The sequence below is a fragment of the Eleutherodactylus coqui genome, chromosome 5 (assembly GCF_035609145.1).
Source record: "Eleutherodactylus coqui strain aEleCoq1 chromosome 5, aEleCoq1.hap1, whole genome shotgun sequence".
Taxonomy (NCBI): Eukaryota; Metazoa; Chordata; class Amphibia; order Anura; family Eleutherodactylidae; genus Eleutherodactylus; species Eleutherodactylus coqui.
Window position 1 is genome coordinate 271,297,812 of NC_089841.1, and position 24,974 is coordinate 271,322,785.

At 45.0% G+C, this 24,974-nt stretch overlaps 1 protein-coding gene across 1 annotated transcript in view; it reads right to left on the minus strand.

Annotated features, from left to right (window-relative positions):
* The window catches only part of HSD11B1L (hydroxysteroid 11-beta dehydrogenase 1 like), a 114,587-nt gene that overhangs the window by 27,949 nt on the left and 61,664 nt on the right, over positions 1–24,974 (minus strand). Inside the window, exons 4-5 of the mRNA XM_066604680.1 lie at positions 10,835–10,926; positions 9,914–10,007 (exon numbers count right to left, since the gene is read on the minus strand). Coding sequence (XP_066460777.1) covers positions 9,914–10,007; positions 10,835–10,926 — 186 coding nt within the window. The remainder of the gene's footprint in view (positions 1–9,913; positions 10,008–10,834; positions 10,927–24,974) is intronic.

Consider the following 24,974-nt stretch of genomic DNA (forward strand, 5'->3'; position numbering starts at 1 on the left):
GCAGGGTGGTATGGCGCGAGGGGGCGCTTTGGGAAACACTTGGTGGATTATTCGGTCTGGCCCTGCCTCTACCCCTGGCCACCGCACTGCCTCTTGCAACCTGCCCTGCTGATGCCCTTGACTCCCCCTCTGAAGACCTGTCCTCCTGAGTAAGCGTTGCACACCAGGTGGGGTCAGTCACCTCATCGTCCTGCTGCTCTTCCTCCGAATCCTCTGTGCGCTGCTCCCTCGGACTTACTGCCCTTACTACTACCTCACTGCAAGACAACTGTGTATGATCGTCATCGTCCTCCTCACCCACAGAAAGTTGTTGAGACAGTTGGCGGAAGTCCCCAGCCTCATCCCCCGGACCCCGGGAACTTTCGAATGGTTGGGCATCAGTGACTATAAACTCCTCTGGTGGGAGAGGAACCGCTGCTGCCCAATCTGAGCAGGGGCCCGAGAACAGTTCCTGGGAGTGTTCCCGCTCCTGAGCAGGTGTCATTGTAGTGGAGTGAGGAGGCTGGGAGGAAGGAGGAGCAGCAGACAGAGGATTCGGATTTGCAGCAGTGGACGGCGCAGAACTGCGTGTTGACGATAGGTTGCTCGAAGCACTTTCTGCCATCCAGGACAGGACCTGCTCACACTGCTCATTTTCTAATAACCGTCTCCCGCGTGGACCCATTAATTGGGCGATGAATGTGGGGACGCCAGAAACGTGCCTCTCTCCTAATCGCGCAGCAGTCGGCTGCGACACACCGGGATCAGGAGCTCGGCCTGTGCCCACACCCTGACTTGGCCCTCCGCGTCCTCGGCCGCGTCCACGTCCTCTAGGCCTACCCCTACCCCTCAGCATGCTGTATTACCAGTGATTTGATTTCACAGGCAGGAAATAAATTGGCGCAAGACTGCAGGCCAAATATAATTTTTGCCCTTTTTGGAAAACGAAAGGCCCCACTGCCTCTAGTGAATGAATAATCTAAGTTTAATAACTGTGCTGTGTCCCTGCTTATGTGTCACAGAACGTGAGGGTAGCAGAGTTATTATAACTCTGGCAGAGCAGGAATTTTTTTTCCCAATTAAGGAAAGCAAATGGCGAAGCCAGCAGTAAAGCGTAGCTGGGTGCGTATGATTTAGCAATGTTTTTCACGCAGCTCACACGTGTCCACAGCCCTTAGGACGGACAGAGACTGGACAAATAGATTTGTTTTCAGTTTTTTCCCACCAAAAGGCAGCACTGCGTATATTCAATGAACATGAGAAGTTTAATAACTGTGCTGTGTCCCTGCTTATGTGTCACAGAACGTGAGGGTAGCAGAGTTATTATAACTCTGGCAGAGCAGGTATTTTTTTTCCCAATTAAGGAAAGCAAATGGCGAAGCCAGCAGTAAAGCGTAGCTGGGTGCGTATGATTTAGCACTGTTCTTCACGCAGCTCACACGTCTCCACCGCCCGTAAGGACGGACAGAGGCTGGACAAATAGATTTGTTTTCAGTTTTTTCCCACCAACAGGCAGCACTGCGTATATTCAATGAACCTGAGAAGTTTAATAACTGTGCTGTGTCCCTGCTTATGTGTCACAGAACGTGAGGGTAGCAGAGTTATTATAACTCTGGCAGAGCAGGTATTTTTTTTCCCAATTAAGGAAAGCAAATGGCGAAGCCAGCAGTAAAGCGTAGCAGGGTGCGTATGATTTAGCACTGTTCTTCACGCAGCTCACACGTCTCCACCGCCCGTAAGGACGGACAGAGGCTGGACAAATAGATTTGTTTTCAGTTTTTTCCCACCAAAAGGCAGCACTGCGTATATTCTATGAACATGAGAAGTTTAATAACTGTGCTGTGTCCCTGCTTATGTGTCACAGAACGTGAGGGTAGCAGAGTTATTATAACTCTGGCAGAGCAGGTATTTTTTTTCCCAATTAAGGAAAGCAAATGGCGAAGCCAGCAGTAAAGCGTAGCTGGGTGCGTATGATTTAGCAATGTTCTTCACGCAGCTCACACGTCTCCACCGCCCGTAAGGACGGACAGAGGCTGGACAAATAGATTTGTTTTCAGTTTTTTCCCACCAAAAGGCAGCACTGCGTATATTCTATGAATAATAACTGTGTTGTGGCCCTGCCTATACAATTCTTTCCCTGCAGTATCAATGGAGGGTGGAATGCTCTGCAGAGGCGATTTTGAGAAGCCCAAAAAAAATGCAGCACAGCCAACAGCAGCCTGGACAGTACTGCACACGGATAAATATGGCCCTAGAAAGGACCGTTGAGGTTCTTGAAGGCTACACTCACTCCTAACACTCTCCCTGCCTATGCAGCACTTCTGTCCCTAATGCCAGGTGCAACGGTCTGCAGAGGCGATTTTGAGAAAAAAAAAAATCCCACTGCTAACAGCAGCCAACACACAGCTATCAGTGGCCCTAATAAGGACCTTTGGGGGGTCTTGAAGCCTACACTAACTACCAATTCTTTCCCTACAGCAGCTCCGGTATAAACAGCACTGTCCCTCATCTAACTCACACCGCATCTGAGGCGAGCCGCGGGAGGGGCCGACTTTTATATTAGGCGAACACCTGATCTCGCCAGCCACTCACAGCAGGGGGGTGGTATAGGGCTTAAACGTTGCAGGGGGAAGTTGTAATGCCTTCCCTGTCTTTCAATTGGCCAGAAAAGCGCGCTAACGTCTCAGGGAAGGAAGTGAAAGTAACCAGAACACCGCATGGTGTTCGTTACGAATAACGAACATCCCGAACACCCTAATATTCGCACGAATATCAAGCTCGGACGAACGCGTTCGCTCATCTCTAGTCTCTACGCATTAAGTAATAATCCTCGGAGGTGCCTAAATCTAAATTTTCTGACTCAGAACTTGAATCAGAGTAATCCTAATCAGAGGCGTTACAGGAGAAGCCTTTAGTTTTCTTTTGCTTGATTGTTTTGCTGACATAAACATATCCAAGCATTGTGCCTAGAACCAAGAGAAAAGCTGCTTGGCCTCTGACTCGAAATCTTCCTCAGCAATAGCAGAAGAGCAAACGGTAGAGCTATTATAGGGATTATCGTCAGGCAATAGTTGTTGGCAAGAAGAACACGATCCATGCCTTGACTTTCTAGACTTTTTAAATATAGATTCAGAATGCTGAGAAATCTAAAATAGAACAACGTCTCCATTAATAAAGTATTTAATACATTAAACCTAGTATATTTAAAGTATTAGACTAGCTGATATACCCAGCTTCGCCCGAGTTAATTTGGTACAGGTTTTTCCCCTTTGTTTGCACAGAAAACTTTATGAAGTGGCAGTTACTTCAGAGGAACCAAGGAATAAAATATGTTCACCATTTTGCACGGTTCTTCGTGTTACCCAGGAAACACCATGTGGAGGTGACCATACTTTTTTTCGCCTCTAATTGAATAATCAAGTTGCGCCCCTTTACTTTTTCAATTTAGGAACTATAGAATGTTTGTGGCAAATTTCAAGTTTGTACGACACTGGGAGGTTAGAGAATTAGTGGCAGGTCAGTGCTTCTTCACATGGCCGTATGCGCAACTACGCTCACCACTATGAAGCGTGGTTGTGCATGAACAGGCTTTTTTTTCTCTGAGTATTCAAACTCCACTCTATAGCGTGTGACTTTGAATAAAACAGCAGTAAGATAAGTCCTGCCCTATCTTTCCCGCTTGTAGAATTAACTACTGTACGTGTGTAAGGCTAACTACCTGGGGCAGCTGCTCTCTTGCTATTTCGGGCAGACGCTGGTGTAGTTCTGCTCCTTCTGTATGACTAGTAGTTTACCTACCATCAGCACTGCAAGAGTTAATGCTCCCGAGTGCTGTGTACTTTCCATCAGCACTGCAGGAATTAATCCTCTCTAGTGCTCTAAGCCCAGCTGCAGGGTAATTGGCTATTACCCTCCTATTTAGCTACGCTGGTGATCCTCCTCCTTGCCCAAGTATTGGTGTGTGTTTGTCTGTCAGGCGTCCTGCTCCTGACTTCAGCGTCCGCCTTGATTCCTGATCTCTCACCTGGTTTCCATTTGCACTCTGCCTGTCCGGACACCAGACCAGATACTGTTCAGAGCTCAGACTGTTCACAGTAGGTCAGCTGCCATCCACACCGGGACTACTACAGGAGGTAGTGGCCTGCTCGGTTTCCTGCGGTGAAGTCCAGATCCCTGTGTTAAAGGGTGAATACTGGGGAACCGTCAGGACAACGCCCTTAGGTTTAGTCCAAAGCCAAAACAGTTGGTTGGCATACTGGGTCGACACTCGTTGTTCATCACAACGTGCGAGAAAGATAGGGCAAGTTCTATCTTTTCTCACTCGTACTATTAATGTGTGAGAATACCGCTAATGAAAACCAAATCATTGAAATCACGCCCATGTGAAGGTGAGTTAGATTTTCATCAGTATATACACAAAGAGTTGGGAGATAGATAACCAAGTTGCGATCCCTTTACTTTTCCCAATTTACATACCAAATTTCCAAGATTCGCATTTTGATCGTGAATTATCGTGGTTGGACAATGAATTTCTCAAAAATGCCTGCTTAGTATGCCTCCACGATCTGAAGGTAGCATGTGTGCAAAAAATAATTTTACTAAGCTTTATGGTTTTAGAGAAAACAACTATCTCATGTATTACGATTTTTCACAGATTTTCATGCTTAGAATAGAATAATCAAGTTGCGACCCTTTTACTTTTTCTATTAAGGACCTAAAGAAAGGTCGCGCCAAATTTCAAGTTTCTACAACTCCGGGAAGTTAGGGAATTAGTGGCGAGTCAGTTTGTCAGTCAATCAGTGAGTGAGGGCTTTCGCATTAATATATAGAGATATATGTGCCTAAATGATAAAACAAAAACATATTTCCAGGAAGCAAGTATTGACAAATGTCATCCAACAAGACACTGCACATCAGAAGGAAAAGCAAGCTCGTACGACATTAACAACAGAGGCAAAGAGACCATGCAGAGGTACTTACATTGTGTGACAGTAAGCCTGGCTACCTGGCGGAGACACTGCTTATTCAAGGCTTTATATAGAAAAAGGTGCACTGGGACTCATCTGTGCGCTGACACTTCCAGAATTAAAAGTTAGGCCTAAAACACATGGTGCCCGGCACACATGCAGAACATGCCTTGCTACATCTGGTGGAAGTGGGGCAGATATTTTCTTACATTCTGTAGATAGTAGTTGGAGTATTTTCCACCACTGAGTATGAAAAAGTACAAGCAGTGCCGAGTACCACAAGTCTCAAAAGTGGTATGTGGGGCCGATATTAAAGGGGTTGTCCTGCGCCGAAACGGGTTTTTTTTTTTCAATAGCCCCCCCGTTCGGCGCGAGACAAACCCGATGCAGGGGTTAAAAAAGAAAACCGGACAGTGCTTACCTGAATCCCCGCGCTCTGGTGACTTCTTACTTACCTGGTGAAGATGGCCGCCAGGATCTTCACCCTTGGTGGACCGCAGGGCTTCTGTGCGGTCCATTGCCGATTCCAGCCTCATGATTGGCTGGAATCGGCACGTGACGGGGCGGAGCTACGAGGAGCCGCTCTCCTGCACGAGCGGCCCCATTGAGAAAAGAAGAAGACCGGACTGCGCAAGCGCGTCTAATCCGGCGATTAGACGCCGAAAATTAGACGGCACCATGGAGACGAGGACGCCAGCAACGGAACAGGTAAGTGAATAACTTCTGTATGGCTCATAATTAATGCACAATGTACATTACAAAGTGCATTAATATGGCCATACAGAAGTGTATACCCCCACTTTGTTTCGCGGGACAACCCCTTTAAGGCTCACTCTCTGTAACAACAGGACAACTCATAAAATCAGCTATTATTTTTAACCCCAACACAGGATGCTTCATGTTGGGGGAGAGCTGCTATTTGGGATAGTTGGAGGAAAAAAAAAACATCTTTTTTAACCGCATGCAATAGAAAAAAAAATCTCCTGGGTGCCACGCTTCTATGGACTTATATTAGGTCCTAATTACGCTTAATTAATTGCTTGATTGCTAGTTAATTCACTCTTCTGATTGTATCCAGGGAAATGAATTTAACTCCATTCTTCATGCTGTCGTAGGATGTTCAGGATGTTATGAGTTTTTGAAAGTGGGTTTAGGGATGGCATACTAGAAATGCAAAATGCGGCCTGGACACAGAAGTATCAATGACTCTTAGCCATGAAAGGGTTAATATTATGGCAAATTTGTGTAATCACCACTTAAAAAGAATCTTTTTTATGAAGTCGATCAAAAGGTCTCAACAAGTCGTACACTATCCAGTGATTGAAACAAATTCCCAAGGGCACAGCTGGGGTTCAGTCGGGGAATACGCCCCTCAGAACTGAGGGGAGGAGGGTGATACTGCAGTCGGTCAGCACTTGTACAGTAAATCAGTCACCTGTATCTGTGCTCTGTGGCTGCAGCATCAGCTGATATCTTAAACTAGGAACTGCACTGATAATTGCAGCTTCTTATCAGTGCAGCTCTGTTTGCAGAAGAGGGGTAAAGGACCTGTGATGACATCACATGACTGCAGTCCACAGGTCCTTCACTCAGCAGTTCATCACAGTCTGCAGATTAGACTTTTAGCACACACGCTGTAATCTATCTACCATGTGCATATATACTGCATGAACGTCTCCTGGAGTGCAGCCCGTACTCTATTACAGTATTGAGGGTCTATACTGATGCCGCTGCTTTTTTTATTGCTCATTTATTAGGATTAGGAGGGCTGGATTGCAACACTGTTTGTCTAAGCGCCTTTTCATATCTGCACCAGGACTCTGGCTGTTTTTTGTTGTTCTTTTCTGTCCTCTGAGTCAAACAATGAAAATATCGGAACTGCCGTATCCAGCACTATGCCAGAGTCGAACTCTGTCAAACAGACCCCATTAACTATAATGGTTTTTTTTGGCTTCTGACAATCTGACCAGCACTTTATCACACAAAATCACGAAGCATGTGCAGCTTCTGAGGAGCGGGCCCACAGCCAAGGAGATAGCTGGGTAGATTGAGAACTTGTCACAGGGCTCTACCGTCTTCTCCCCTGGGGGTAGCACGCGACCCGACCAAGTTACTGCTGGGGAAGTTTCACAGGGTAACCCAGGCTGTGGTTTACCTTAAGTCCTTTGTCACTCGTGACGCCACCGTTCCGTCCTCTGCGGTGAATCCAGAAGTTGGCACATAAACAGCCCACACAAGGATAACATTATGAGCAAAACCATGAATGGTAGGTAAAGCTCTTTTACTCCAATAAAAGGTTACAGTCCAAACTTTACACACACCAGCAGGACACCAGTGTAGACACAATAGTGGTGTGACAGGGAGGATACACAGGTGGACAGACGAGTCCACAGTCCTCGTTATCTGTGGGGTTCTGTTCCTGGCCACTCACTCTCTCTCTCCAGCTCCCTAACGGTCAACACTGACATTCTGAGAGTAGCACTAAGCTCTGCATGGCGGTTCCTCTCACTCACTCTCTCTCTGTCCTCCATATTAACAGCAAGGAGGCCTGGGTGAACAGGGCTCAGGGCATGCATCAGGCCATCGCTCAGCCGCTTCCATCCTGGGGAATCCTCGTAGGATGAGGTGCAGCTTCTCCTACTCACTAGAAGTCTCTCGCTTCCCCAGACTCCAAACTTTCTTCAGCAAGAGGTTTCCAGACGCAAACTCATTAACTCTCTCTTAAACTCCCTTAGTCTCTCTTGCAAACACATACATTAAAAACATGATCACATGGCATACAACAAGATACATTTTCCAGACAGAGACAGCTCATTTGCAGACATTAAGCCATTCAGTGCTGCAAACTTCAATACACATTTTGCTGATTCATTCTTCATTCAAAGACAACATATAGCAGACATTATGGAAGGGCTCTGTTGTTATGGGCCACTACACATGCTGCACAATTTTGTCCGGTATTCTCTGCCGCATCTGCATCCCCAAACGGAACCTCCATCATAAATATGAATGGTTGTCTGCAGCCAATGATTACAGGAGGCGTCACCACCCTGTTAGTCTTGTCTCCACCTGGAGTTCCTGGTGGCATCAAGATACAATAATACCGTCGCACTGTGGTCCCAGCGTTTGTTGTGACAGCTGACTTCCCCGGAAGTCAGGTAACCACTGCGTATTTCCGCCTTTCTGTGTTTTTTTTGTATGGGGAATTTGCAGCACATTTACATGCGCAAGAACGTGCATTCATTTCTTGCGCAAATATGCAGTGGATACATAGGTTTTGTGCAAATTTACGCAGCACCATTGTCTTCAATTGGCTAAGACACACAAAGATAGAACATGCTGCAGTTTTCTTTTGGATTACTATTTTTCCACAACAATAATTTTTTTCATTTGCATCGCTGCATTCCAAAACCCGTAACATTTTTGTTTTTCCACCAGTGTGAGATCTTGTTTTTTGCAAGATGAGTTTGCGACGTCTTCTTGCGTTTTTTTGGGAGATGGATAAATGAACAATAGCAAATGTAGCATTGTTTTTGTTTTATTTTGTTCCTATGTCGCTGACCATGCATATTACACATATTAGTACAAGTCATAACGAATACAGTGATACCAAATATCTTATTTTTTCATAATAAAGGGGGGGGGGGAGTTGTAGGGAAAAACATATTTTGTTTTATTTTATCTGCCTATCACAATTTTTTCAGGACCCTCAAGGGTACTTGAAGGTGCTTGCTAGTATACTACACTGCACAACTTATGTAGTATATTTTGAGAGCTCTCCTATCCAATCTTGCCGGAGGTAGGGTATGATATGCTGGCTTGCATAGCAGATCCAAAGTCATTGATCAGGCCTCTTGCTTCGATAGAAACCCATTGGCATCTCACAATTGCATTATGTGGTGTCGACAGGTAACGGGGAGCCCTCACCCCCTCTTAGCCATTTACATGGTATGATGACTGTAGTGTCCCAGCGGGCACTACTACACACACAGCACACAGTCCTGTCTTAGTTGTCTGTATGCCATTCTTCGATACAGAAGGTGCTGTTTGTGCGAGAGACCCTGTTGTCTCCCCTTCTGCTCTACCTATGAGCTCGTCCCTGGTGTCAGCTGGCTCCTGATTGGCTGACAGCCAGGTTTAATCTGACTGGTGCAGAGCTCAAGGGCAAGGAATCAGCTCTATTAGTCCCTATGCAGGAAGAGGAGTTGAGAAAGTGCAGGAAGGAAAGAGAGAGGTGATAAATAGAAGAAGACAGAGCAGTTAGTTGTTGTCAGAGTCAGGAAGGAGGAGGACATCAGACAGTGAGAGTGAGGAGAGCAGCATGTTTTGCCCCAAGGTCGAACGTGGTTAACACCCGTCCCCTTGGCATCCCACTGCAGAAGAAGAGAAGCATCTCTCCGAGATCCACTTCTACAGAAATAGTGAGTCATAACTTTCCGGTGAAGTCAAACCGTGATCAGGCTGCTAGCAACTTATCCTTCTGCTTCAGTTATTCTTCAGTTATCTAAATCACTTCTTCAGTCAAATCTACTAGAGGGGAAATTGTCTAAGTTATCTATCTACAGTAAATATTATAGAGAGAGCATTGAAGTTCAAGTGTCATCATTACATGTACTTTGCCTACTTGCTGCACCTGTATTCTTGTTCAACTGCATTTTCACCGAGTACTGTAATCCACCATGTTCATTGCAAATTACCCAAATAAGTAAATCTGCTCACTCTTGGATTACTAATTTACTGGACTCGTCTCCGTTATTCCTGCGACATATCACCCCGAGAGTCCGATTAGAGTGTGGCGTCAGTGTGAGAAGGACTAGGCCTCCAGCCATACGCACAGTAAGTGTATTGGGGTGTTACAATCACCATTGATCATGGGTTAAATGGTCAGGATTGGAGCATGTCCAATTTTAGTGGAGGTTGCTTTGTAACTTATCTGTCGAATCACAAAAGATCTATCTATCTATTACCTGTGAGAGAAGACAGCACAATAATAGAACCTCTTGACTTTGCAAGGTGGGAAAGAGCCTTAGTCGCAAGATGGATGTAGCTAAGAAAGTTCACCTGGAAGATATTGAAATAGTTTCTGAGTAAAGACATTAATAATAGGAATAAATGATGCTGTTAATAAAAAAGCAAGTTATTGTAGCAATCAGCTGATTGTCTGTTATTGCTGGCGAAAGATGCATTTGGATGCCCATTTCCCGTAAGAGTTTGCCATAAGGAAAAAAAAGCTAATGTGGATAGGGGCCTTTTGTGCTTAAAGGGGTTGTCCCGCGGCAGCAAGTGGGTCTATACACTTCTGTATGGCCATATTAATGCACTTTGTAATATACATTGTGCATTAATTATGAGCCATACAGAAGTTATCAAAAGTTTTATACTTACCTGCTCCGTTGCTGGCGTCCTCGTCTCCATGGTGCCGACTCATTTTCGGCCTCCGATGGCCAAATTAGCCGCGCTTGCGCAGTCCGGGTCTTCTGCTGTCTTCAATGGGGCCGCTCGTGCAGAATGCCGGCTCCGTGTAGCTCCGCCCCGTCACGTGCCGATTCCAGCCAATCAGGAGGCTGGAATCGGCAATGGACCGCACAGAAGAGCTGCGGTCCACGGAGGGAGCAGACCCCGGCGGCCATCTTCAGCAGGTGAGTATGAAGACGCCGGACCGCCGGGATTCAGGTAAGCCCTCTCCGGTTTGTTTTTTTAACCCCTGCATCGGGGTTGTCTCGCGCCGAACGGGGGGGGGGGTTAAAAAAAAACAAAAAAACGTTTCGGCGCGGGACAACCCCTTTAAGACATACTGTATGTCGCAAATGTATATTTTAGCTAAGAATTGTGCTTCTTACATAGATGGATTAAACAAAGAATATGTTTTCAGATATGTAAAGACAAACCTCCATTAGCCATCTTGTATGATTTACATCTCCATTCCACATCTGAAACGGTGTAGAGCCAATGTGGTTCAACACTAGGTAATCCAAACCTCCTGCAGGGTTACACAAAATAAGTAGTTAGTATTTGCCAGGCTGTTAATTCTTTTTGCTAAAAAAGAAAAAAATCTAAGTATTGAAATACAGTGGGTTAAACGAATCACATTGGGTCAGGTTTACTAATCCTGTATAATAGACAGTGCAAATTCAGATGAGGCAAAATTTACTAGGCATGCAGGCACTTTTGTCTAACTATAGACCATCGATTGGTTGGATTATGTTGGGACTCGTACTCCCCTGCATGACCTTGTTCTTGGTTCCTGCTCTTGATCCAGTTTCCTGTTTGGCTCCACCCTGTTCTCCAAGATGGGACGTCCTATAAGAAGCCTGGCCCTTCCACTTCCTTCTTGCGTGATTATTGTGCTGCAGGCCTATAGTCAAGCTCCCCCACCTGCCTGCTCCTTTGTACTGCGACCGATACTATCTGTGTACTGAACTTTTGCTTCCCCTGAGCACACTCTGCCTGCATTGATTACAAAACTATTTTCAGTGTTTGCTTACAGTGGATGGACACACAGGTACACGGCTTGTTACAAGACTGATAACTGGAATCAGTCGGACACCTATGTATTCATCACATGACCAAAATACATTTTTATCCACATTATTATTGGAAAGGATATCGGAAAGCTACAATGTCTCATTCTACAAACAGTAACTTTTATTTGCTAAAACCAAGATGCTGCTTTAAACCTATCAAGCTCTTATGGGTCGTTTCATATAAACAGTATACGCATAACTGATACTATTCATATGAGATAGGATGTACAATAGTTATTGCTGTATTTGGCAATTCATAGTGATTAAGTGGGGGAGGGTGGTGGGGTGAGTTATAAATCTTCCTCCCAGTGCAAAGAGCATTTGAAACATCATAGGGGACATGTCGAATGTTTTGAGCACTGGGAGTCCAAGTTCTGAGACCCCCAACGATCACTAGAATGTTGGTCCTGCCAATAGCTAAAGATGAGGTCAGGGAGTCGGATGGGGTATTTGTTATACTCCCTGTGAACTTCAGAAGGGGACATTGCTGGATCCAGGGAGCAGGAGAGTTTAAAAAAATACTCCATGTCACGACCCCTAACTTAATTTATAGAGATGTGGGGGATGTCAGAGTTTCCCATTAAATCATAAATACTGAGGCTAAAATGTGAGGTTTTATTGAATCATTTTAAACCTAAACAATTGACTAATACTGTGTTAGGTTATGCATCTGGGACCTGTGGTTCTACAGGTTTCCATGAGCACAGCTTCACAAGTGAGGGTTAATTGAGCTGGCTGGGTGTGGTATTCTCCACCAGCCAATCCCCTCTGGTCTGCTGCATATAATTACCAGCATCTCTTGGTAGTAGATGCTGGTCATTTTAGTGCTTTACTCTGTGAATACCTCTCAGAGCTAATGATATGCATACTGGTCTGAAGTGTCTCTCTCCTTCCCTGAGGGCGGTCTGGACACCTGCTGTCCCTCCTTGCGTTCTGGGGTGCATGCATCGAGTAGTGTATGTGGTACGGTGACCGCACAGTTGCATGGACCTGCAGGTTTCCCTCTATCCCTTTGCAGGTGTGGCCTCCAGACGCCTGATGTCTTATGTGTGTGTCAGGTGGATTATGTCTGACACTGTTCCCTGTATGTCAGCGCGGTGGCTGACTCTCTATCCCCTTAGTGTAAAGACACTGGGACTAGCTATAGTTTGCTATCTGTATGCATGTGAGTTCTTGGTGGGGCTCCTGTTCTATGTGATGTGCATTACCATGTGTGTAGGTGTGAACAGTGACTTGTCTTGTACGCCTGTGCAAGTGGCCAGACATGTGCTGCATGTGCAGTCCTGTTCTATGTGGTTTGCATAACCTTGCGTGTTGGTATGAACAGCGACGTGTTCAGCATGTTTGTGCAGGTGGCCAGACATGAGGTGTGAATTGTCCTGTACTGTGTTCAGTGTGTGTGAACAGTTATGTGTCCTGTGTTTGGTACATATCTCCAGGTTCATAATCCGGGATAGCTAGGTCCCAGATAAAGACAGTGGGGCTTTTCTTCTTGGGACAATCACCCTGCTTTTAGGCAGGGGTTTTGCACCTTCCATGATTAGTAAGGGACATGTGTCCTTCCATCTTTACCTGGAGGGGTGTAATTGGTCTATGCAACATGATGAGAGTTGTTGTGGTTTGATTAGGACACTATATTGCGTCCGCGCTTATGGATGTAACATAATGGCCAGCCTTACTGTTGGCCAGGTACTGTTACATTGTGCATCATGGACCTGTGGTTCTACAGGTTTTCATGAGCACAGCTTCACAAGTGAGGGTTAATTGAGCTGGCTGGGTGTGGTTTTCTCCATCAGCCAATCCCTTCTGGTTTGCTGCACATAAATACCAGCATCTCTTAGTAGTAGATGTTGATCATTTTAGTGCTTTACTCTGTGTAAATCCCACTCAGAGCTGGTTTTCTGCATGCTTGTCTGAAGTGTCTCTCTCTCCTTCCCTGAGGATGATCTGGACACCTGTTGTCCCTTCTATTCCTTGTGTTCTGGGGTGCGTGCATTGTGTAGTGTGTGTGGTACGGTGACCGCACAGATGCATACACCCACAGGTTTCTCCCTATCCCTGGGCAGGTACGGCCTCCGGACGTCTAATGTCTTATGTGTGTGTCAGATGGGTGATGCCTGACACTGTTCCCTGTATCTCAGCGCGATGGCTGACTCTCTATCCCCTTGGGTAGATAACTGTACTACCACACATTAGCTAATGCCACTTTATAGCCACAAAAATAAAACAACTACTAATGCAGACTTGTTCATTGTTTATTGGTTATTCCGTGTTTGAAGATTGGAAAATGTTCTACAGTTATTACAATGGTATATGAGAAACATGAACAGAAAATGGAAATTGTAAATGATAGGCCGTCTACAGACGGCTGGGTCGGATCCCGCTGGGAGAATTCTCGCTGCGGGACCCGACCTGTGCATCTGCAGAGACCAGCGCCGCTCTCACCTTCTCCCGCGGCTCCGGCTCTGTAATGTGCCGGCTGCTGCCCAGCTGGCACATGCGCAGAGCGGAGCCGGGGCGCTAGGAGTGACATTTCTGTGCGGGCCTCTGCGAAACCCGCACAGAAATAGAACATGCCACGATTTGTTTTCCGTGTGTGATTTCATGTGGACAAATCATGGCCATCTGCATAGGATTGCGTTTTCTAATGCAATCCTATGGCAGTGGCCACGGGTGGAAATTCTGCGGGAAATTCCGCTGTGGAATTTCTGCCCGTGTGCAGGGGGCCATACTGAAAAATCAGTAAGAACTGTGTAATGACGTTTACTGTCATAATACCAACAATGATATATAGAATATACTTGTGTACCTAATTCATTAAGTGATCAATAAAACAAAGTTAAAAAAAAACACTGCAGTTATAATACTGTAATTACTATAACACTTTCATGCTGGGGGTTTCTGAACATGTTTTACTTTTGGTAGCACAGATAGTTTACACACTTCTGATATGCACAGCTAAAACCTGGGTTATAGAATGAAAACACTGGCATATTGTCAACTTGATGCGTACTGTACGAGGGGCCGCTGATAAGTCTTTGGCTTTACCCAGAAAGAAACGAGATAGGAAGATGAAAAGTTACATTTATTCCGCATCCTCCCCACTGATGCCAACACACTTCTTACATCGGTATTCTAAGTTCTGTAAGCCTTGCAAAAAGAAGTATTTCGGTTGTGCTTCAAACCAGTCATCCGTAGCAGCCATGGCATCAGAAATGGGGTGACATGTGGTCCCCTTGAGGTGTTTCTTCAGGTTTGGAAACAGATGATAGTCGGAGAGAGCTAGATCTGGTGAATAAGGTGGGTGGTCAACCAGCTGGAAGCCTAGCTCCACCAGTTTTGCCGTGGTCGCTTGTGCAGTGTGAGCGGAGGCGTTGTCTTGCAGGAACAAGATTCCTTTGGACAGCTTGCCGCGCCTTTTGGCCTTCAGAGCTGCCTTCAATTGGTCCAAAAGTTCAATATAATACCTTGTATTGATGGTGGAACCATTGTGAAGGTCATCCACTAACAGCACGGCCTCCTTATCCCAGAACACAGACGCCATCACCTTAGTGGCTGAACTTCTTTGGGCGAGGAGAACTACTGTGCCTCCACTCTTTTGGCTGCTCCTTGGTTTCAGAGTCATACACATAAATCCAGGTCTCATCCATAGTGACCAGTCGATCCAGAAAGTTCTTATCAGTCCGGAAACGCTGACAAATGGACTGGGAAGTTTTCACTCCCATGCTTTTCTGATCTGTTGTCAAACATTTGGGGACCCACTGTGCAGATAGCTTCTTCATGGATAATGACACAAACACGTTCACCAGAAATCCCCTTGATGTCTGCTATTCCTGTAGCTGGCCGATTCTCCAGTATGAGGTTGCGCGCAGCATCGACGATCTCCGGAACAACAACCTCTCTCGGTCGTCCAGGACGTTCCTCATCGTTGGTGCTGAAGTGGCCACCCAGTTCTTAGCTGTAGAGTATGAATGGCATTGACCCCCCAGTGTCTGCCACATATCACCAGGAATATCCTTCGCCGACTTTCCTTGCAGAAACAAGAATTTTATCACTCCTCTGCTCTCATTGGCTGTGAATATCGCCTTGGACTCATTTTGGTTTCCCGCATGCCGAGATCACTGTTGCCATAAGCTACAAACACAACATTTTGAAAACATGTATTAGACACCTAAAGCTTTCACCATAGAAACAAAAAAAGTACACAAAGACTTATCAGCACCCCCTCGTATCATAGCTTCATATGATTTTGCACTAGTCTATTAAATAAACACTAAAATTCATGTTTGTGAACCAAACTTTAACCCCAGCACAGCCTTAAATGCATACTGGCTCACAAAAAACACCAACATTTACAAGACATGAAATCTGGTTTTAAAATGAATAAATCATCAGATAATTAATGGCCTATTGTGTAAATCAAGTTTTTCTGTTAAACATGTTTTTTTTTATTTCTAACTAGCGTACCCGTCGCGCGTTGCTGCGAAGACAGACAGACATACATACATACATTCGTTTTTATATATCTAGATGACGGCAGCAGCGACCACTGAGGTTTTGTAGGCCGCTGCTTCCCCCTTGCAGGCTGAATAAAATAGCCGTTGTGTGAAACATCCAATTTATCCGGCTTCTGTGGCTTCTTGGGAAGATAGTCTAGTACATGTTTGCCCACTTCCAACTCCAATGGAGACTGACTGTAAATGGCTGGCGTGCTCTAGTATTTATGGTTCCAAGCTGTACGTGTCATTGCATACAGTCTATCTATCTATCTATCTATCTATCTATCTATCTATCTATCTATCTGGGTTATTGCATACAGTCTATCTATCTATCTATCTATCAGGGTTATTGCATACAGTCTATCTATCTATCTGGGTTATTGCATACAGTCTATCTATCTATCTATCTATCTATCTATCTGGGTTATTGCATACAGTCTATCTATCTATCTATCTATCTATTTATCTATCTATCTATGACATCAGGAAATGAGAGAATTAGATTCCGTACGTAAAATTTGAACGCTAATTCTTTGGCGCTTTGAATTGAATAATCGAGTTGGGACCCATTAACTTTTCCTATTTATGACATAATCAATGCTCGTGCAAATTTCAAGTTTCTATGACATTGGGAAGTGAGAGAATTAAATTCAGTACGTAAAATTTGGACGCTAATTCTTTTGCGCTTAGAATTGAATAATCGAGTTGGGATGAGACATAAGGCCTTGCCCATAAGCATTCCCCAACCTCCAAGAACTGAACCTACCTACCTGAATGAGATTTTGTAGGCCGCTGCTTCCCCCTTGCGGGCTGAATAAAATAGCCGTTGGGTGGAACATACAATTTATCCGGCTGCTGTGGCTTCTTAGGAAGATATCCTAGTACTTGTTTACCCACTTCCAACTCCAATGGTAATTGGCTGGCGTGCTCTAGTGGTTCCAAGCTGTACGTGTCATAATACAGCCTTAATGACATCACAATGCAGCTTTATAGAACATGTTGGGGCATGTTCAAGGGCGTCCGATGTTGATGACATCAGTGATGACATCACAATAGCAGGTGGCTTACTTATTCGATCTACGTGGGGGGGCGTAACTTTCGACGACGCTCGCGCGCCATTTATCGTAGGATATTTGTACTATGCCTATAATCTTCCGAAGAGTGTACTTAACAACTTCCCAAAGTTTCATGGCGATCGGATGAATGGTGTAGTAGCGCATAAAGGACAAACACACACGCAGACACGCACGCACGCACGCAGACAGACATACATTCAATTTTATATATATAGATGATTTTTTTTTAAATTCCATGTCACTGTGTATATTTCAAAAAACAAAAACCCAACACTATTTGGCAGTTTTTTTGTACTCTGGTCACTAATTGTAATGATAGGCTGAGACTGCTTGTTCTATACTACTGCCTCATAGACCATAGAAATAATATCCTGGAAGGGACTCATTCACTTCTATGGGATAGTGTTTCACTCATGTTCTTCCCAGGGCGGGGGAAGAGCTGAGTTGTGACAAGCTCCTATTTTATCTGTACAGACTAGAGATGAGCGAACGTACTCGTTTCGAGTACTTACGCACCCGAGTACCGCCATTTTCGAGTACTTCAGTACTCGGGTGCAAAGATTCGGGGGGCGCCGGGGGGCGGGGAGAGGTGTGGCGGTGCGGGGGGTAGCAGCGGGGGAACAGGGGGGAGCCCTCTCTCTCTCCCTCTCCCCCCCACTCCCCACTGCTACCCCCCGTGCCGCCACGGCGCCCCCCGAATTTTTTTCGGAAATCGCGGTATTCGGGGCAAAAAAGGGGCGTGGCCGAGCACGTTCGCTCATCTCTAGTACAGACCTGTTTTCTTTCATTGTAATCAAGCTTGTGATTAATGAAATGAGTCCTGAAAGTGATCTCTACTGAACAGAAAGTGTAAGACTATTATAAGGCTTACTGACCACAGTGAAAACTGCAAGATTTCATGATGTTTTTAATACATACATCGCAATATGGAAAATTAATTTTAAAAAATTTAAAAATTAGAACAAAATGTTTAACATAAAAACCTCATTGCAGACCATGTGAAAGAAGGCTTTTTATTTCAGGTGCTTAATTGAATTCTACATTGCTATTATTTTGTTATGTTATCCGTTATTTAATTGCATCAACTGTTTCTGCAATAATCACCTGAATGGAAAGTGCCTCGCTGCATTCACATATTACATTCAAATCATGCTTTTTACGGCAATTACCATGAATTATCTCGCAGTATAAACATGTGAAGTTTTTTGTAAGTCACAGGAAAACCAGGGCATTTTGCAAAAATTTTCACTATAATCGTGGCAAGAAAACACAATTTCAGCTAAAGATGTCAATGGACCTTGACAGTTATGGCTAATGCGATTGGTGTCAAGTGTGGGGTTAAGTTCTGTCCTGGTTACAAAGATAAAGTAATGGAGACTACCATGGAGGAGAACAAAGAGAAAGGTCTCAGGTGTATATAAATATATAGAGTATATGGAATGGCGACACATTATCTACTTTGAATGCCTCAGATTGATTGCTGAATACAAGGCGATGTGATAAATCAAAGCAAAAAACAGTGTTCTTAAATCTGCCTGCATAGATGCCCTCTACCCCAATAATGACCAAGTTGGAAAGGAAATCAGTTGCTAACTCGGTGTGAACCCAGCCTACGATGGTACCTCTTCCCAGGCAAAAACTTCAGGGAAGTTGTTGTGTTGTCAGAGGTAAGGGACAAGAGGTAGTTGTCACCAGAATTCAGCTGAGAAGAAACTCTGTTTTGGGTGCCATGAAGAGGTGGCAACAAATAAGTGTATGTACATCAGATTGTCTTGAGATTAATCAGTGTCCGTTCAGTAGAGGCCACCAATCACACTGCATTAGATAGGAGCACGTGCGTAATGTGGTGTGCAGCGTTATTCAATGGAGGTGATGAAGGGATGATCAGGCCACGTGCCCCTCCATTAGCAGACATGCCACAGATGGGAGCTCCATGCTTGCAGTGAGTCAGCCGCTGCTTAAAGGGGTTGTCCCGCGCCGAAACGGGTTTTTTTTTTTTTCAATAGCCCCCCCCGTTCGGCGCGAGACAAACCCGATGCAGGGGTTTAAAAAAAAAACAACGGATAGTACTTACCCGAATCCCCGCGCTCCTGTGACTTCTTACTTACCTTACGAAGATGGCCGCCGGGATCTTCACCCACGGTGGACCGCAGGTCTTCTCCCATGGTGCACCGTGGGCTCTGTGCGTTCCATTGCCGATTCCAGCCTCCTGATTGGCTGGAATCGGCACACGTGACGGGGCGGAGCTACGAGGAGCAGCTCTCCAGCACGAGCGGCCCCATTCACCAGGGAGAAGACCGGACTGCGCAAGCGCGTCTAATCGGGCGATTAGACGCTGAAATTAGACGGCACCATGGAGACGAGGACGCTAGCAACGGAACAGGTAAGTGAATAACTTCTGTATGGCTCATCATTAATGCACAATGTACATTACAAAGTGCATTAATATGGCCATACAGAAGTGTATACCCCCACTTGCTTTCGCGGGACAACCCCTTTAAAGACGGAGTGGAGCTCTACAAATTAGAACGTCTTGGCTGTGCTAGTAAAACCTATTTACTCTAATTATCAATATATTTTGTTTACATTATTAGAAAGTGGCCAACCCTTTTAAAAGACATTTGCTTCAGGCAGTGGAAGTGCATAGGAATTGCTTATAAAGGTAGCCGGCATACACAATAGCTAGGAGTGGATGAAAATGGACTATTTCAACTAAAACAATCTTTGTTGGGTGGAATTTAATGATACAGACTGTCATCGGCTGAAAATTAGTTGGCCACACTTGAATTTATCGCTGGATGGTCCGTCAAAAGATCTTTTGTTTTCACAAACAATCTTTCATCCATAAATGATCTTCACTTTAAAGAACGTTCCCAGAAAGATTGTTTGTCCATTGCCTGATATCATTGCACATGTATGACCAGTGTGAAGAACTTGGACTAAAATATCTATGGCTGAGTCTGAGAAACCAAATGGTTGTTAGTCAAAACGGTTGACCAACCATCAACCTACTTCGATCCAATGCGTATAGCCAGTTTAATGTCGGCCTGGATATTTGCAACATAGAGCCGATTGTGCTCTATGATCGCGGTTATATGCAACTACATTGTGTACGGGCTGCGGGTACCCGCGTCATCGCGGCGCGGGAAATATAAACAAAGAACGATGTACTGCACATGACTGCCTGTGTGAGTACGCAGTTATGCGCAGTACATTATGCAGCCGTACGCAGGGTCATGGCCGGGCTCACAGATGAGATCCACTGCGGACCTCCACAAGCAGATTCTACATACAGCCGTGTGAGCCCGGCGTTATTCAGACCGCTACCTGTAATACGTAATTTACAAGAAGCCCCCGGGAACGCTCGCCTTCCTGCAGTTCCAGGAGCAGCTTGTTGAGCGCCTTCTGTGTGAGACCGCTGCACCGTGGCAAGCTTACGAAGCTGCAAAGAGCGCCACTTTTTACACCCCAACCCTGCCGCTGAGGTCAAGAAGTATTCCCCCAAAAAGCGTGGGAGGAGGAGGGATACCCAGTTTTATTGCCCATGTGCCCATCCCAACCAGGCCTCTGTAATTACCCCTGTCTTCAGACATACCACACAGTTTACATTATTACCTTTATCTAAGATTTGGGGAGCGCCAAAAAGGGCGCGGAGGGAGGGATTATTTTTAGGGAGTCAATTTTTTTTCCGCACAAGTGAGTAATAGGATCTGGAATTTATTCAGTTGTGGCCTGAAATCCAACGGGTGTTCCTCCATTATAGGCCTAGCAATGTGTCCAGTAAATAGATTAGGTCCACAATGGGTATGTGTCTGAACAAGGAACAAACAGGGGGATCCATTTTGGGGTGAAAGCCTTCATTTATTTGTGTGCTCTACAAAAGAAACTGTTTTTAAATTGACAAAATTGCCAAAAAATGAAAATCATAATTTTTTCCTTCTGCTTTGCTTAGATTCATTCAAAAATGGTGGGATCAAAATATGAAGTACACCACTAGCTAAATTCGTTAGGGGGTCTAGTTTTCACAATGGGCCATTTGTGGGGGTTCTCTATCATTTTGGCCGCTCAAGGGCTCTACAAGTGGGCAATGGGGCCTAAAATGTCTTCATACTTTTCGGTTTGGGTCCCAGTTGTGCATACAGACATAATATTAGGGCCAAAACGGGTATGTTTCTGAACATGGGACAAGCAGCGGTATCCATTTTGGGGTGTAAATCTTCATTTTCATGTGCACTGTAGAAAAAAACTGCCTTTAGAATGACGTATTTGCAAAAATCTGAAATTTTATTTTTTCTCCTCTAAATTGCATTAATTCATAAAACAAAACTGTGGGGTAAAAAGCCTCCTGACCCCCCTCAGTGTAGTTTTTGAAATGGGGTCATTTGTGGGGTTACCTATCATTTTGACACCTAGGAGACTTTGCAATCTTGGCTTGGTGCAGGAAAACAAAGTGTTTCTCAAAATGTTGAAAATCAATGTTAAATTAGTACGTCTCCTAAATCATTTTAACAAATTAAAATTTTTCCAATGTGCGTCCAAAATAAAGTAAACTGATGGAGATATAAATCTTATCAAAAATTTGTACAATATGCTTGTATATATTTGAGATATTGCTATTGAAAATGTGGAAAAATGATACTTTTCTCAAAATATTCCCAATTTTGGCACTTTTAATAAATATACACAAATTCTATTGGTCTATTTTACCACCTAAATGAAGTACAATATGTGGTGAAAAAACATTGTCAGAATCACTTGGATATGCAAAAGCTTTACGGAGTTATTCTATGTTAAAGTGACACATGGCAGATTCCCAAAATTTGGCTCCGTCACTAAGGCGCAAACAGGCTTAGTCACTAAAGGGTTAAAAGTCTATTTCAAATCCCAACCTCACAGAAGAATTTGGGAGTACAAGTAGAGATGAGCGAGCACACTTGTTCGAGCTTGATGCTCGTTCAAGCATTAGGGTGCTCGAGATGCTCGTTACTCAAGATGAACACCACGCGGTACTCAAGTCAATTGCATTTCCTTCCCTGCATGTTTAGCGCGATTTTCTAGCCAATAGACATGCAGGGAAAGCATTACTACTTCCTGCTGTGATGTGCCAGCCCCCCCCCCCCCCCCCCCCCCCACACACACACACACAGTAGTGAGTGGCTGGCGAGATCAGGTGACCGCCGAGTACTTAAGTGGTCCCGCCCGCGGCTCGCTTCAGACACACGCTGGCAGAGGTTAGGGACAGTGCTGATGCTTATACAGGGATAGTGTTAGCGTAGGATCCTGTCTTCAAGAACCCCAACGGTCCTTCTTAGGGCTACATCTGACCGTGTGCATTACTGTTGTGGCTGGCTGGGAGCAGTAGTGCACCAATTTTTTTTAAGCATCTAGGCCTTTGCAGGCCATTACACCTATACTGTTTTGTGTGTGCGGTGCCGTAGGCAGAGTTCAGGGAAAGAGCTGCTTATATAGGGATAGTGTTAGAGTAGGATCCTGTCTTCAAGAACCCCAACGGTCCTTCTTAGGGCTACCCCTCATTGTGTGCATTACAGTTGTGGCTGGCTGGGAGCAGTAGTGCTCCAGTTTTTTTTTTTTTTTAAATCTATCCCTCTGCAGAGCATAACAGCTATAGCAGCTCACTCTCATCGCTAAATAGTACGCAAATATTTCCTGGCCCACTGCAGAACAGCATTTCATAGATACCATTCTATGTGTTGGGTGAAGTAGCCGCAGTTATCAGCACAATCCACTGGCTGTATAGCTTTCTGCCCCTTGGGCAGACCGTCGCACAATACCCTTTCCTTGGGTGCGGTGAAGTTGCCGCAGTTATTAGCACTGTTCACTGGCTGTATAGCTTTCTGTCCCTGGGCAGAGTGTTGCACAATACTCTTTCCTTGGGTGTGGTGAAGTTGCCACTGTTATCAGCGCTATCCATTGGCTGCATAGCTTTCTGCCCCTGGGCAGAGCGTCGCACAATACCCTTTCGTTGGGTACGGTCAAGTTGCCCCTGTTATCAGCACTATCCACTGGCTGTATAGCTTTCTGTCCCTGGGCAGAGCGTTGCACAATACCCTCTCCTTGGGTGCGGTGAAGTTGCCCCTGTTATCAGTGCTATACACTGGCTGCATAGCTTTCTGCTCCGGGGCAGAGCGTCGCACAATACCCTTTTCTTAGGTGCGGTGAAGTTAACATAGTAACATAGTAACATAGTATGTAAGGCTGAATTAAGACAATGTCCATCTAGTCCAGCCTGTCTATCCTACTGAGTTGATCCAGAGGAAGGCAAAAAAACCCCCAAGGCCAGAAGCCAATTAGCCCTTTTGGGGAAAAAATTCCTTCCCGACTCCCTAATGGCAATCAGATTGTTCCCTGGATCAACCCCTAATAGTTCCTACCTGCCTATATACCCAGATTGACACTTAACCTGAGATTTATATCCTGTAATATCCTTCCTCTCCAGAAAGACATCAAGTCCCCTTTTAAACTCCTCTATGGATCCTGCCATCACCACTTCCTCCGGCAGAGAGTTCCACAGTCTAACTGCTCTTACAGTAAAGAATCCCCTTCTATGTTGGTGATGAAACCTACTTTCCTCTAATCGTAGCGGATGTCCTCTTGTTACCGTCATGGTCCTGGGTGTAAACAGATCTTGGGAGAGATCCTTGTATTGTCCCCTCATATACTTATACATGGTTATTTGGTCGCCCCTTAACCTTCTTTTTTCTAGAGTAAATAGTTCCAATTTGGATAGCCTCTCAGGGTATTCCAGTCCCGTCATTCCATGTATTAGTTTAGTTGCCCTTCTTTGAGTCTCCTCAAGCACTGTGACATCTTTCCTGAGCACCAGTGACCAGAACTGTACGCAGTATTCCATGTGAGGCCTGACAAGTGCCTTATATAATGGAAGGATAATGTTCTCGTCCTTCGCCCCTATACCTCTTTTAATGCACCCCAAGACTTTATTTGCCTTTGCAGCAGCTGACTGACATTGGTTACTCCAGTTTAGTCTATTATCCACTAATACCCCCAGATCCTTTTCCATATCACTTTTCCCCAGCGGTACCACATTAAGTGAATATTGGTGACATCCGTTTCTCCTGCCCATGTGCATAGTCTTGCATTTTTCCACATTGAACTTCATTTGCCATTTTTCTGCCCAAGCCACCAGCTTATCCAGGTCCGTTTGTAGCCGCACGTTGTCCTCCGTTGCATTAATTATATTGTATAATTTAGTGTCATCTGCAAATATTGATATTTTACTGTGCAGCCCCTCTATCAGGTCATTGATAAATATGTTGAACAGAGTGGGGCCTAGTACTGGACCCTGTGGCACCCCACTAGCGACTGTGGTCCAATCAGAGTACGAACCATTTATTACCACCCTCTGCTTTCTATCATTGAGCCAATTTTTTACCCACTTACACACGTTTTCACCCAGTCCGAGCTGCCTCATTTTGTATATTAGCCTATTATGTGGCACGGTGTCAAAGGCTTTAGAGAAGTCCAGATATACGAGATCAATAGATTCTCCCTGGTCCAGCTTAGAGCTTACTTCATCGTAGAAACTGATCAGATTTGTCTGACATGAGCGACCCTTCATTAATCCATGCTGGTGAGAAGTTATTCCCTTATTCTCCTTGAGGTACTCATCGATGGCGTCTCTCAGAATCCCCTCGAAAATGTTTCCCGTTACTGAAGTGAGACTTACTGGCCTGTAGTTACCAGGCTCACTTTTGCTCCCTTTTTTGTAAATTGGAACCACGTTGGCAATGCGCCAATCCAATGGTACAACAAGTTGCCCCTGTTATCAGTGCTATCCACTGGCCTGTATAGCTTTCTGCCCCTGGGCAGAGCGTTGCACAATACCCTTTGCTTGGGTGCGGTGAAGTTGCCACAGTTATTAGCACTGTTCACTGGCTGTATAGCTTTCTG